This window comes from Mustela erminea, chromosome 18 (genome assembly GCF_009829155.1).
Source record: "Mustela erminea isolate mMusErm1 chromosome 18, mMusErm1.Pri, whole genome shotgun sequence".
Taxonomy (NCBI): Eukaryota; Metazoa; Chordata; class Mammalia; order Carnivora; family Mustelidae; genus Mustela; species Mustela erminea.
In genome coordinates this window covers 59,694,922-59,708,324 of record NC_045631.1, presented here as the reverse complement: position 1 = coordinate 59,708,324, position 13,403 = coordinate 59,694,922, and the positions used below count along the sequence as shown (strand labels likewise).

The following is a 13,403-nucleotide window of genomic DNA, read 5'->3' as shown; positions in this document are numbered from 1 at the left end:
CAGAGACGAGCTGAGCACCAGCACCGGGTGTCCCTGGCCAGCAGGTTGGTGACCAGCGTCCCCCAGATCTCAAGGCCAGTCCTTCCTGCCCTATGCCAGCACGGTCCTCTGGGGATGGAGGCCCCACGCCCCCAGAGCAGCCCCCCCCCTTACCTTTTCCATGAGGGACTCGACAGCCTGGCGGGTCACACAGTAGCGGCCACCGGACGCCTCCCTCTCCTGGATGATGTCCCCTCTCTGGCTGGAGGCATCGTATTCCTCCTGGCTCAAGTACTCTGAAGGGGACAGTGGACGGGGACGTCACACTCTGTGAGGTGAGCTGAGGGAGCCCCAGGCTCAACGCGCTCACCCCCACGGGCCCCGCCAGCTCCGGGCGACACGCCTCCCGGGATGGCCCTTCACACTCAGAGGCATCTGTGCCCTGCACGCGCCCCCACACCAGCGGACACGGCAGGGGCTCGGCCGGCGCCAGGGCGTGGGGGGACGGAGGGAGGAAGGAGGGTAGCAGCGGCGCAGATAAAAAGCCCTCCCCGTCACCCCAGCCCCGCATCCAGCTTCTCACACCTAGCGATGAGCCCGTACGTCAGCGCTTCCCAGCTGTGGGCAGCTGTGCCCCGGGGCCGCTTGACAACAGCTGGGGACATTTGTGGCTGTCACCATGTGGGGGCCATGCTGCTGTGTCTACTAGGAGGAGGCCAAGTGTGCTGCCCCGTGTCCCACAACGCCCAGGATGGCCCCTCACAGAGGGGAAGGCAGCCCCATGCCACTGTCAGGGCCAAGGCTGAGAATAAACAGTCAAAACCAGGGGCACCTCCGTGGCTCAGTGGGTTAAGCCTCTGCCTTCGGCTCGGGTCATGATCTCAGGGTCCTGGGATTGAGTCCCACATCGGGCTCTCTGCTCAGCACGGAGACTGCTTCCTCCTTTCTCTCTGCCTGCCTCTCTGCCTACTTGTGATCTCTCTCTCCGTCAAATAAATAAATAAAATCTTTTAAAAAAAAGATGTAAACAGTCAAAACACAGCCGGCTTTTGCCTTTCTTCCTGGATAGCCTCTGTTCTGAGCACACGTTCTCCTGGGTCAGACCGGCGCCTGGAGTCACGGGGACTCCCGCCACGACAGCTCCTCTCCGAGGCCTTTCCTCCCGTCCTGCCGCACCTGCAGCAGCCCAGGCCTGGGGGCCGCAGCCCACCGCATGGTTGCCTGGTCTGCGGCCTCACCAGCTCCCGCCTGCCCATCAGAGCCGAGCTCTGCCCCGCCTTCCCCAAAGCCCCTGTCTCCCTCCCCAGGCCGCTCGTGGAGCCAACAACCAGCAACCTGTCTCGTCCTCTCTCCGGCTCCCTGCAGGGAACCTGGCACATGCTAGACAAGCCGGACTCACTCTGCCCTTTGCCCTCTGTGAACCCCAGCGGGGTCTGGACAGAGCCCACTCCGCCTCCGCTGGTAACCCAAGGCCTCCTGTCGCCATCGGCTGGCCAGTGTCGAGCTGATGAACAAAAACTCCCACAAAGCGGCTCTCCCGCTCGCCAACCTCAGAACCGCCTCTCCTGCGTGCAGACCCTCAGACCCTGTCCCCTGGCATCTAGGAGTCCAGATGGTCAGTTCCTCTCTGTGACCCTCCACCAAGCAGCTCTGGGGCTGAGCGGGTGAGGAGCCCTTTAGGGGCCCTACCCCGGTTGAGTGCAAGCCCCATCCGTTGGCAGGATCTGCCCCGGATTGAATAGCATCCCCCCAAGACACACGACCATCCAGAACCTTGGAATGGGACGTATTTGGAAATAGGGTCATTGCAAATGTGGTGAGTGAAGATGAGGTCATCGGGAGTAAGACGGACCCTGATTCCATGACGGGTTCCTTATAAGAAGACGGTGTGAAGACACAGAGACACGGGAGGCGGCCAGGTGACATGGAGGAAGAGACGGAAGTGATGCGGGTAATAGCCAAGGACCCCAAGACTGTCGGCACCACCGGAAGCCAGAAGAGGAAAGGAGTGACCCCCCTGAGAGCCTCGGGGCGGAGGGGCGGGAGGCAGCACAGACACGCCTGGATCTCAGCCTTCTGGACTCCGTCACCACTCGAGACTAGATCTCTGCTGTTCCAAGTGGCCCAGACCACGGTTCTTTGTTGTGGCAGCCCCAGGACACTTGCACAGGAACCTCCACGCTGTTCTCCCGAGAAGGCAAGCATTGTGCCAAGGCCTCACCCGGCCACCCGATGGGCAGGCGGGGCTCCCAGGTGACGCCGTACCTGCTGGGCATTTCTTAAACCCTTGGAGGAGGCACAGCTTCTCGCTGAGGATCTTCCCGACCACCCTGGGCACCAAGATCACGGGCCGGGGCTGGCTGGGCCTGTGGGGGTGCACCAGGGTGTAGGGCACCAGGGTGAAGCAGCTCTCGGCCCAGAAGCACGCAGTGGAGGGCTCTGTGGGGGAGAGGAGGCATGAGCAGGCCGGGCGCCGGACCATGCTGTCTGCCAGCCCCTCAGGCCGCAGGCCGGAATGTATGTGTTTGGGGCAGTAACAGAGGCTCGGCTCCCTCCCAGGGACATGTGCATCCCACACCCCGTGGCTGACCATGGAGGTCTCTTCGGGCTCAGCTCCCTGGGCCCACAGTGGGGACAGAGAGAAAGAGTTCTCTGCCTCCCCAGCACACTGCGAGACCCCGGCCGCGGGGCCCTCACCCTCACTGGCCCCACAGGCCCAGGCCTTCCCTCGCTCTGGCTCCCTGCTCTTCTAGGGTTTACTTCTCTTTTCATCAGTCATATGCACCCAAAACACTTGCCAAAAAGAGGAAAATTAACTCAAAGTGATTCACCTTACGCTCGGTCCACTCCTGCTGTCTTCACTGCGGGTTTGACCCCATGGGGCGTGTGCCACGCTGACCTCTGTCGTGACCTCACACCCACACCCATCACACCGAGGCCATCCAGGGCCCCCTTGGCCTGCACCACTGGCCCTTACCTTCCAGCTTGCTGGGCTCCCACAGGGCCCCATCGAAGGACGAGCGCAGAGGGCTGGCCTTGGTTCTGTCCACACTGACGATGCGGACCAGCTTCTGGGGTCCCCCGGAAGACTGCTGGAGGAGGGAAGAGGGACAAGCAGGTGTCCAAGCCATCCGCATCCTGGCGCACTGCCAAATCCAGGCAGGTCCCTGGACGACCAGGCTGTGCTCACTGAACAGCCAGGAGGCTCGGGCCCCATGCTGAAAGGAGGCAGGACGGGGTCCTCAGGCAGAGCCCCCGAGCAGGGCACCCCCTGAGCACGGCGTCTACAGTGAAGGCAGGCTGCATAAAGCGGGAGGGAACACCAGGGGCCCCCGCGGCCTAGTCCTGCCCCAATCCAGGGAAGCTGCCCTAGGGCTGCTCAGGGACAGCTGAACAGTCTGTGTCAGGACCTCATAGGGACTAGGATGGGGTGCAGATGGACGGGCAAATGGGGTGACCTAGGAGTATGACACAGACAACCCAGAGGACGGATCTGTGCCCACAGAGGAGCCTGCAGGCTGGGTGTGCTGTGCGGCCCTGGCAAAGGCCTGGAGGGACCACCGGGGACAGACACACCAGGTCGCACACATGGGGTCAGCAGCCTATGGGCCCTGGCCCTGGGCCCCCAGGCCATTACTTGCCCCTCTTCCAGCTGACCATAGACAGGGCCAGGACCCACCAAGCAGGAACCTCCCCCCACTCCCCAGATGATGTGAGCCAGGAGGAAGAAGGCCAGGATAGAGAGACAGGCCCGCCATGGCACGGCCCTGTGTCCGGGATCCAGTCTGCCGGGTCTCCCAGCGCACCTTGCGGCTGGCGGTGCTTTGCTGAGCCATGTCCTGGATGAGGGCGATGAGCAGCTGCTGAGCCCTGCGCAGAGGAGGCCAGCCCTGACCCAGGGCAAGGAGGGCCCCGCCCAGCACCCCCAAACACACCCCTGTGGCCCCTGCCCCCATCTGCACCCTGGGGGCGGGGAGCGCACTAGGGTCCCCTGGGGCATTTAGAAAACTGCAGCTGCCAATGGAATTGCTCTGGTTAGGACCCCGCTGACTCCGTGGGAGCCTGGGTGTGGGCCACGCTCCGGAACCGTGCAGCAGCCAGCCTGCCGCCACCGAGAGGGACGTGGCTTCGGGGGGCTGGGCAGGGCGCCCTGCTCTGTGCGCTGGGGGGAATCGGGAGCACCGTTCTCCGCAGGGCTGCTGCTGCTCCCAGGGAGGGCGGCCCGCTGTCCCGGCTGGCCCCGGACGGAGAGGCTCCCGAGGACACGGGACTTTCCTGGCTGTAACCGAAATAGTCCCGGACACAGCAGGATGGTGGTCACCCAACCTGCAGGGGATGCTGTGCAACGTCTGGAGATGTTTTGAATCATCTCGGGGGCAGAGAGGCTCCTTGTGTAGCGGGTAGACACCGCTCAACGTCCTGCTGTGCCCAGACGGGCCCCCGTGTCCGAGCGAGCCGGCCCCAGCTGGTCCTGGATCCTCTAGAACGGTCTAGGACCAAGGGGCACCCCTTTGCACAAAGAAACCCCACCTACACGGTGACATTGGGGGTAACCCCCCGGGATCCCTCCTCAGGGTGTCTGGTCGTGCCCACCCTCTCCTCTTGGGCAGGAGGGCTCGCCCACAGGAAGCCAGGCCAGGCCCTTTTGGCCGCGTCCCCGGCCCTACCCGGGGAGGGGGAGGTGTTGGGGCATGCCACCGCGGCTCACCGGGCATAGTTGGGGATGGTGCCGTGCTCCACGCCCTTCGTGCTGTAGGGGCCCACGCGGTGGGCGCGCCAGCAGCCGCGGTCCTGGAACAGGGTGTCGCTGACGTGCAGGATGTCACCGCATCGCACCGCCAGCTCCCCCTCTGCCCGCGCCTCCATGGCCAGGTTCACCCGGATGTAGAAGGAGTCCCCTGAGGTCACCACGTTGGCCTCCAAGTCCTGGACCAACCTCCTATAACCTGGTCAGAGATAACCCCAAGGCCATGATCCCCCTTGGGGAAAGTTCTGGAATCTGAAAGCAGGAGAGAAGGAAGGAGCCTCCCCCAGAGTTTTGGGAGCCATCCCGGTGCAGGAGCCAGTGGGCGGGAAGGGGACCCCCAGCTGCCCCGCGGCCCTCTGCACACTTGAGGCACAGTCTAGTTCTGGGGTGCGCGCTGCCTGGGGCTCGGGCCTCAGGTGGTGGCCTCGCGGGCTGGGCGCAGGGGAGAGTGTGTACCCTCCATGTTGACCTTCACAGACAGGCAGCAGAAGCCGTTGACCCTCTGCAGGAGCCGGACAGCTTGCTCCAGGGTCGTGTCCTCCAAGGTGGCCTTGAACGAGGGCTCTGCTGCTTCATAATCCACCTGAGAGCAAACCAGTGTTGGCCTCTTTCGACCCAGATTCTGTGCTCTGCAGTAGGACCCGCTCACCCTTCCCGGCCAGCCACTCCCACCCACCAGAGCCCTTGCCACTGGTCCTGCTTCAAGACCTCGGGCTCCCCCAGCGACACTCACGCCCGTCCCGAGCGTCAAGCACCAGCACCTTCTGTCAACAGACAACCACGAGGGCCGAGTTTCCACTTCTCAAGACAGAGTCAAGCCTAGAGCATTTCAGGGGTTCTCAGCTCGGGACTATCGACATGTGAGGCCACTGTTCCGTGCTGTGGGGTTGGCCCTGGCCCTGCAGGACGGTGGGCACATCCCTCCCCCGCCCTCCCCCCACCGCCCTAGTGGTGGAAGCCCACGGGCACAGGGTTCCTGCTGTCCGCCACACTCGTTCTCCCAACCCTGGGTTGTTCCAAGTTTAGACAAGTATATATATTTCAGGGCACCTGGGTGGCTCAGTGGGTTAATCCTCTGCCTTCGGCTCAGGTCATGGTCTCAGGGTCCTGATATCGAGCCCCGCGTCAAGCTCTCTGCTCAGCGGGGAGCCTGCTTCCCCCCCACACCCCGCCCTGCCTGCCTCTCTGCCTACTTGTGATCTCTGTCAAATAAATAAATTTTTTAAAAAGATTTTATTTATTTATTTGACACAGAGAGAGAGAGATCACAAGCAGGCAGAGAGGCAGGCAGAGAGAGAGAGGGGGAAGTAGGTTCCCTGGCGAGCAGAGAGCCTGATGCGGGGCTCGATCCCAGGACCCTGGGATCATGACCTGAGCCGAAGGCAGAGGCTTAATCCACTGAGCCACCCAGGCACCCCAAATAAATAATTTTTTAAAAAAATCTTTAAAAAGAAAAGAAGAGTATATATTTTTATAATGAAAAAAAAATTTCAGCAACAGCAATCAGACAGCAAAAAGAAATAAAAGGCATCCACATTGTTAAGAAAACAATAAAACTTTCATTATTTGCAGATGGCATGATACCTTATACAGAAAACCCAAAAGACTCCATCAAAAGCCTGCTAGAACTGATCTATGGATTCAGTAATGTTGCAGGACCCAAGATCAACATACAGGAGTCCACTGCACTTGGATACACCAATAATGAAGCAGTAAAGCAAGAAATCAGGGAGACAATCCCATTTACAACTACACCAAAAACCACAAGATACCTAAGAATAAACCCAACCAAAGAGGTAAAGAGATCTGTCCTCTGAAAACTACAAAACATGACGGGCGCCTGGGTGGCTCAGTGGGTTAAGCGTCTGCCTTTGGCTCAGGTCATGATCCCAGGGCCCTGAGATCGAGCCCCACATCAGGCTCTCTGCTCAGCAGGGAGCCTGTTTCCCCCTCTCTCTCTGCCTGCTGCTCCCCCTGCATATGCTCAGTCTCTCTCTCTCTCTCTCTCTCTGTTGAATGAATAAATAAAATCTTAAAAACAACAACAACAACAACAACAACAACAAAAGAAAAACACTGATGAAAGATATTGTAGACAACACAGAAATATGGAAAGACATGTTAAGTACACGGATTAGAAGAACAAAGATTGTTAAAATGTCTCTACTACCCAGAGCAATCTACACATTTGATGGAATCCCTATCAAAATAACACCAGCATTTTTCACAGAGCTGGAACAAACAGTCCTAAGATTGTATGGAACCACAGAAGACCCTGATAGCCAGAGGAAAGTTGAAAAAGAAGACCAAAGTTGGCGGCATCACAATTCCACACGTCAAGCTCTGTTACAAAGCTGTCATCATCAAGACAGAATGGCACCAGCACAAAAACATAGATCAGTGGAACAGAATAGAAAGCCCAGAAATGAACCCTCAACTCTATGATCAACTAATCTTCAACAAAGCAGGAAAGAATGTCCAGTGGAAAAAAGACAGCCTCTTCAATAAATGGTGTTGGGGAAACTGGAGAGATTTTGTTCTGTGCAAAAGAATGAAACTGGACCAGTTTCTTACACATACAGAAAAGCAAACTCAAAATGGATGAAAGACCTAAATGTGAGACCTGAGACCATAAAAATCTCAGAGCAGAACACACACAGTAACTTCTTTGACCTTCGCTCCAGCAACCTACTGGACACGAAGCCAGAGACAAGGGACTTCATCAAAACAAAAAGCTTCTGCACAGTGAAAGAAACAGTCAACAAAACTAAAAGGCAGCCTTTGGAGTGGGAGAAGATACTCACAAATGACACGGCCAATAAGGGTCAGTGTCCAAAATACATAAAGAACGTACAGAACCCGACACCCCCCAAAACAAATAATCCAGTTAAAAATGGACAGAAGAAAAGAAATGGGCAGAGGACATGAACAGACATCCCTCCAATGAAGACATCCAGATGGCCAACAGATACATGAGAAAGTACTCCACCTCACCCGGCATCAGGGAAATAAATCAAAACCACGGTGAGATCCCACCTCACACCAGTCAGAATGACTAAAATTAACCAGTCAGGATGCTGGCAGGATACGGAGAAAGGGGAACCCTCCTACACTGTTGGTGGGAATGCAGGCTGGTGCAGCCCCTCTGGAAAACAGCATGGAGGTTCCTCAGAAAGTTGAAAATAGAGCTGCCCTATGACCCAGCAATCACACTACTGGGTATTTACTCTGAAGATACAAATGTAATAATCTGAAGGGGCACATGCACCCCAATGTTTATAGCAGCAATGTCTGCAGCAGCTGAACTACAGAAAGAGCTGAGATGTCCATCAACAGATGAATGGATAAAGAAGATACAGTACACACACACACACACACACACACACACACACACACACGATGGAATACTATGCAGCCATCAAAAAGAATGAAATCTTGCTATTTGCAACAATGTGGCTGGAATTAGAGGCTATTATGCTGGGTGAAATAAGTCACTCAGAGAAAGACAATTGCATGATCTCACTCATATGTGGAATTTAAGAAACAAAACAGAGGAGCAAAAGGAAAAAAGGAGAGAGAGAGTGAAACCAACCCTTAACTCTAGAGAACACAGTGATCGTTACAGAGGGGAGGTGGTGGGGGTTGGATGAAACAGGCGATGGGGATTTGGGACTTGGGATGCGCAGCGGGTCATTACGGGGAATGTTAAGTTGCTCTGTTGTGCACTGGAGACCAATATACTGTGTGTTCACTACAGGAATTAAAAACTTTAAAATAAATAAATAATAATAAAATAATATTCAGATATCAGGACTGTCTCTCCAGACATCATAAAAGCTGCTTTAGCCACAATGTAGTCTGTTAGCGGTGAGGGAGACGCGGGGGGCCGCAGGGCCCGGGAGCAAATGCGCCTGCCACCCCCCTTCTCAGCCCTTGTCTCCACCCCAGCTCCCTGCTGCAGCCCAGGCTCCTCCTGGGGGAGCCAGCCTCAGGAACACCGTTCTCTGCTTTCGGGCCACATCGAAGTCACCTCCCTGCTCCCACGTCCACCTGACAATCACTAGTCAAGCCGTGTATTTATGGGTTTTGCAGTTTAGCCAATATTTCCCAATAAAGAATTTTCTTAAATGCCCCCAACAAGACGGTGAAGTGTGCGTGATGGCTGTGTGTTTCACTACACACACGGCATGGTCGGCCCAGAAAGAAAGAACAGGGCTATAGCTATATCAAAAGATCCTGGGTCAGTGCCGTGGCAGCCAGAAGCCTTCTCCGATGGCCGGTGGTCCAGCCCCACGGCAGTCTCGGGCTCATCCACCCCAGTTTGAGAACGTTGGGGATCCAGATGGGGCAGGGCTGCCATGGGAGTCAGCTGGGGCTAGCTTCTAAGTGAGTGTGACCTCAGCCCGCAGACAACACGTCCTTGTCAAGGCAGAGCTGCAGCTTCTGACCCAGCCCCGAGATGGGGTGGGAGTGGGGTGTGCCCGTGGGGCGGGGGACACACTCACCATCATGATCTGGGTGCCCGGGCGCAAGGCCATCTCGTCCGCCGGCGAGCCAGGGGTGACCCGGTGAATGAAGATGCCCGTGTGGTTGCCACCAATGATGCTTATTTGCTCCAGCAACGCGTCCCCCTGGAAGGCCAGCACGGTGACCTGGCTCAGGATCTTACGCGCCTGCCTCCTCCGCACCGGGACACTGCTGCAGGACAGGAGGTGACAGGGCCCACCAGCCACCAGGCGGGGAGGTCGGGACAGGCCCCAGTGCCGCTGGCCCCAGCGTTCTGAATTCTCTCTCTCTCTCTCTCTCTCTCTCTCTCTCTCACACACACACACACACACACAGCCATGACCTCATCCTTGGAGGGGCTGTCACCTCCCAGTGGTGTTAGCACACAGCCCTCACTCTGCCCAGCCACCTGCCGTCCTAGCCACTCCCACCGCTCACCTGGACGAGGCGGTGAGGTCCCCGGCGCAGGGCTGCAGGCTGCTCTCACACTCAGGAAGGTCTGCACGGAAGGGCCGGGCTCAGACACAGGCCAGGCCCGCCCGGGCTCTGCCCTCTCAAGGGAGCTTTGCTTACTGGGGCAACCTGGTCCTGCATCCCAGCCCTGGGCCGCACCCCGCAGGCCTGGCTCCTTCTGCTGAGGCCGGACCTCCCAGCCTCTCCCCTTCCTCACTGCTGAGAACCCTGACGTCATCTTCCCCCTCAGAAGTGGGGTTTGGCCTAGTGTGTCCTCACACGACAGCTGAGTGGCTCCCCCACATTTACAGGACAGGGCACCTGAGGTCTGGATTTCTGGCTCCACTGGAAGTCCGCTCTGGGTGCGGGAGTGGGGGACACGGGACAGGGACTGAGGGGGGCTTGTGGCCAGCGCTGGGCGCTTAGAACAAAATGTGAAAGTATCAAACCCGGCACAACCGGGCGCACTTCTGCTGGCTCCTTGCGCCCAGCTCACGGCGGGACCGAGCTCACCGCGGGACCGAGCGCACCGGCGGGACCTCCCCGTCACCCCGAGTCCCACCCCGAGTACCCGGAAAACGGACCCTCCGGCCGGGCGGCCACCACTGCGCAGGGGAACCGGGACGCTACCCGGAGCCGCGGCAGAGGGACGCAAGGAGCGGCGCATCCAGGACGCAGACGCCCCGGGGGTCGCCCTCGGACCGCGGTTCCAGAGACGCCAACCTTCCCGCTCGGGCGGGGATTCTGGCCTCGTGGCCCGCGGGGAGCCCCGACCCCGCCTGCCCCAGGGGCGGCCGCTCGGAACCATTCGAAGCCTGTGCGCCCCCTGGCGGCCACCGCGGGGGATTCGGACCGGGTGCTAAGCGCCTGCGGTGCCCCAGGCCCACCGCGGGGCGGAGGGGTGGCGGGGGTGGGGGTGGGGGCAGGTGTGCAGGGTGGAAAAGGGGGTTGGCCGTGGGAGTGGGGCCGGTGGTAGAGAAGGAGAGGAGGTCGGTCAAGTCACAAATATGAGGGGTGAGCCCCAGGAGAAGTGGGTCTCGGGTGCCACGGCTGGGAGGAGAGATGCTCCCAACAGGTGCCTCTTCCGGGGTGGGGGTGGGGGTACGAAATCCTGCTGCCTTCTGATGTCGCTGGGAAACCCGAGTGTCCCCAGACCAGAGCAGGGAGGGGCCGAGAGACAGAGGGACCGAGAGAAGGAACGTGTGTCCGGAGCTGTCTGAGCCTTTATTGCTGAGCGGGACGGGAAGATGAGCTCCCTTGGCTTCCAGGTGAGAGACAGAAAAGACGCCCGGTAGACAGGGCCTGGGCTTGAATGACCAGGTACTTGGGATTTCCCAGAGGCCCAGGGCAGGGCAGCAGGGAAGCTCGCTCCCTCAGCCCAGCCTCTGGAGAGGCACCGGCTTGTCTCCCCGGCCTCCCTGGAGACCCAGGTTCTCCCCCCTCCTCCTGCCCAGCCGGCCCAGCCCAGGGGCGAGGGGATGGCTGCAGAGGCCCGGGTGGGCCGCACTCACCTGCTCTGTCCACAATCTCATAATCCAGGTCGGCATCCCCTGCCTTTACCCCCCGGGAGAGTCCTCGGCCCACCTGCTGGATTTCTAGGAAACCACTGGAAAGCGTGGGAAGGCGACAGCTCAGGCGGTGCCGCTGGCTCCCTGCTCAGACCCCCCCGACCTGCCCTCAGCCCATATCCCGGTGAGCTGCCGGGGCCCGAGCCATCCGAACCCCGAGGCCTATCATTACCTAAGAGACCAGGAGTCTTCCCGGAAGTCCTCTGCAGCCCGCTTGTACAGGGACTGTGGACTGGGAGGCAGGGGGCTGCTGGAGCGGAAGCTGTCCACCAGCTCACGGTTGCACGTGGCGTTGAGGTCAGAGCAGAGCTGAGACGGGAGGACAGGGCAGAGGTCGGCACGGGGCTCCCAGGGGGACCCTGCTCACCCCCTCCCTGCTGCTCCACTGGGTGAGGGGCAAAACTGTAACAAACCGTGGTCCCTAACTCTCAGGGCAGAGGATTGAGACGGACACAGCACAGAGCCGGGTCACACTAGCTGGACCGCACTGCGTGCCAGGCCCCTGCCGGCAGCTTTCCACATTCCCTGCTGCTCAGTGCGGATGCACACATCTCCGTGGTGGGTAGCACGGTCCCACTTCACATGCAGAGCCACCGAGGCCCAGAGAGGTCCAGTCCCCAGCTGGCGAGGGCCACATGTGGAGTGAGTCAGGTGCGCGGTGCACATCTGAACACAGGCCTGTGGCCACGTCCCAAGGACGACTTCAGCACCTGCTGTGTGCCAGCCGCCCCCCGCCCCCCCCCGTCTATCCCGCCTGGGGAGGGCGCCGCTGGCTTGACCCAGGAGAGGAGGAGGCACCCGCTGTACCTCCGTGGAGCTGGGGCTGCTGTTGTCACTGTCATCCCGCGGGCAGATGGCGAACATGCGCACGAGCGGCTGCTTCCCCCTCAGACCCGGTGCCCTGGCTCCGGCTTCCTGCTCAGCCTGCCCGAGACGGGCCCCCGACTGCTCAGTCCAGGCAGGCTTCCTCTCGGATGCTCCTGGGGGGTTTCCAGCAAACCCACCTCCCTCCTCCCTCCACCTCCCCCTCCCCGCTCGGGCAGCCTCCCCTGCTCGGGTCCCCTCCTCGGAGCATGGGACCCCCAGCCCTGCAGGAGCCGAGCCCCGAGGACAGCGACCAGCCTGGCGAATGCCCTTTGGTCTCTGTTGCAGATTATGTGTTGCTTCTTACAGATTATACAAGCAACGCCCAGGACGTGCATCACAGACATAACCACACAGCACACTGGGGGCAAACAGAACTGAGCAGAGAGAGAAGAAAATTCTCCTGTCCTCCACACTCAAAGACAGGGCAGTTGGCATCTTGCTGTCTACCTTGTTTCAACACATACATAAATATATATAATTTATATATATGACACATACACGTTTTTATACTTATATATAAATAAATACATGTTTCTATTTCTACACGTATATGGATCACATATATATGTATTTACGTATGTAAGACATACGTAAATACATACATATTTTGGGGGGACGTGGTAGATGTGAGGAGGTAGAGGAAGAAAATCTAAAATACCTACTGCTCGTGGGCATGGGGAAGATTAAGTTCTACGGGTTGAATAAATGTAAGATTTTGCAACTTTGAAGAACCCCATATAACCACATGTATTACAATGTGAAATACACTGTCTTCTTAGAAGTAGCAAGCACATCCTTGGACACTAATTTCTGGAGGTAAAAGCATCGGGTGGTGTTCCCCGACCAGGAAGAGGAGGGTGTGGCTCGGCCTCAGGGAGGTCCTGGCCCCTCTGCCGGGTCTCACCACCCCCCCACCCCGTGCCTGGAGCCGGAGCTGCTGACAGACCATAACTGGAGGTTTTATAATCGTTTTAGCTCTTTAGCCAGTGCTTGGCCATCGGACTTGCAAACATCTCGGGAACCCATCAGCTACAAAAGGGAGTGGCTGCCGCCTGGCCCAGTCTCATCATAGGCTCTCTTTCTTCGTGGAACACCATATGTTACAGGTTCCAGAACCTTCCGCCCAGTTACCTGTCCCATGGCGTGTGTAGACCACCACCAGAGGCAGACATAGGCTCAACTCACCCAGTTGTGTCTTCAGTGATGTGGTAACAAGATTTGCCCGTGAGAGCCAGCGTGCCTGATGTCCCAGCCGGGGCGCACGTGGCCCGGGACCTGTCCCC

General features: G+C 58.7%; 1 protein-coding gene across 10 annotated transcripts in view; it reads right to left on the bottom strand.

Annotated features, from left to right (window-relative positions):
- The window catches only part of CARD14 (caspase recruitment domain family member 14), a 28,513-nt gene that overhangs the window by 2,116 nt on the left and 12,994 nt on the right, over positions 1-13,403 (bottom strand). For 7 of the 10 annotated variants that reach the window (XM_032321998.1, XM_032321999.1, XM_032321997.1 and 4 more), the window contains 11 exons: positions 12,061-12,177; positions 11,426-11,562; positions 11,197-11,291; positions 9,671-9,731; positions 9,232-9,424; positions 5,183-5,309; positions 4,688-4,925; positions 3,786-3,849; positions 2,957-3,197; positions 2,245-2,418; positions 154-275 (listed from right to left, as the gene is read on the bottom strand). In XM_032321998.1, the coding sequence (XP_032177889.1) occupies positions 154-275; positions 2,245-2,418; positions 2,957-3,197; positions 3,786-3,849; positions 4,688-4,925; positions 5,183-5,309; positions 9,232-9,424; positions 9,671-9,731; positions 11,197-11,291; positions 11,426-11,562; positions 12,061-12,177 (1,569 nt within the window). The remainder of the gene's footprint in view (positions 1-153; positions 276-2,244; positions 2,419-2,956; positions 3,198-3,785; positions 3,850-4,687; positions 4,926-5,182; positions 5,310-9,231; positions 9,425-9,670; positions 9,732-11,196; positions 11,292-11,425; positions 11,563-12,060; positions 12,178-13,403) is intronic. The other 3 variants (XM_032322002.1, XM_032322001.1, XM_032322003.1) reach the window with 3 other exon arrangements.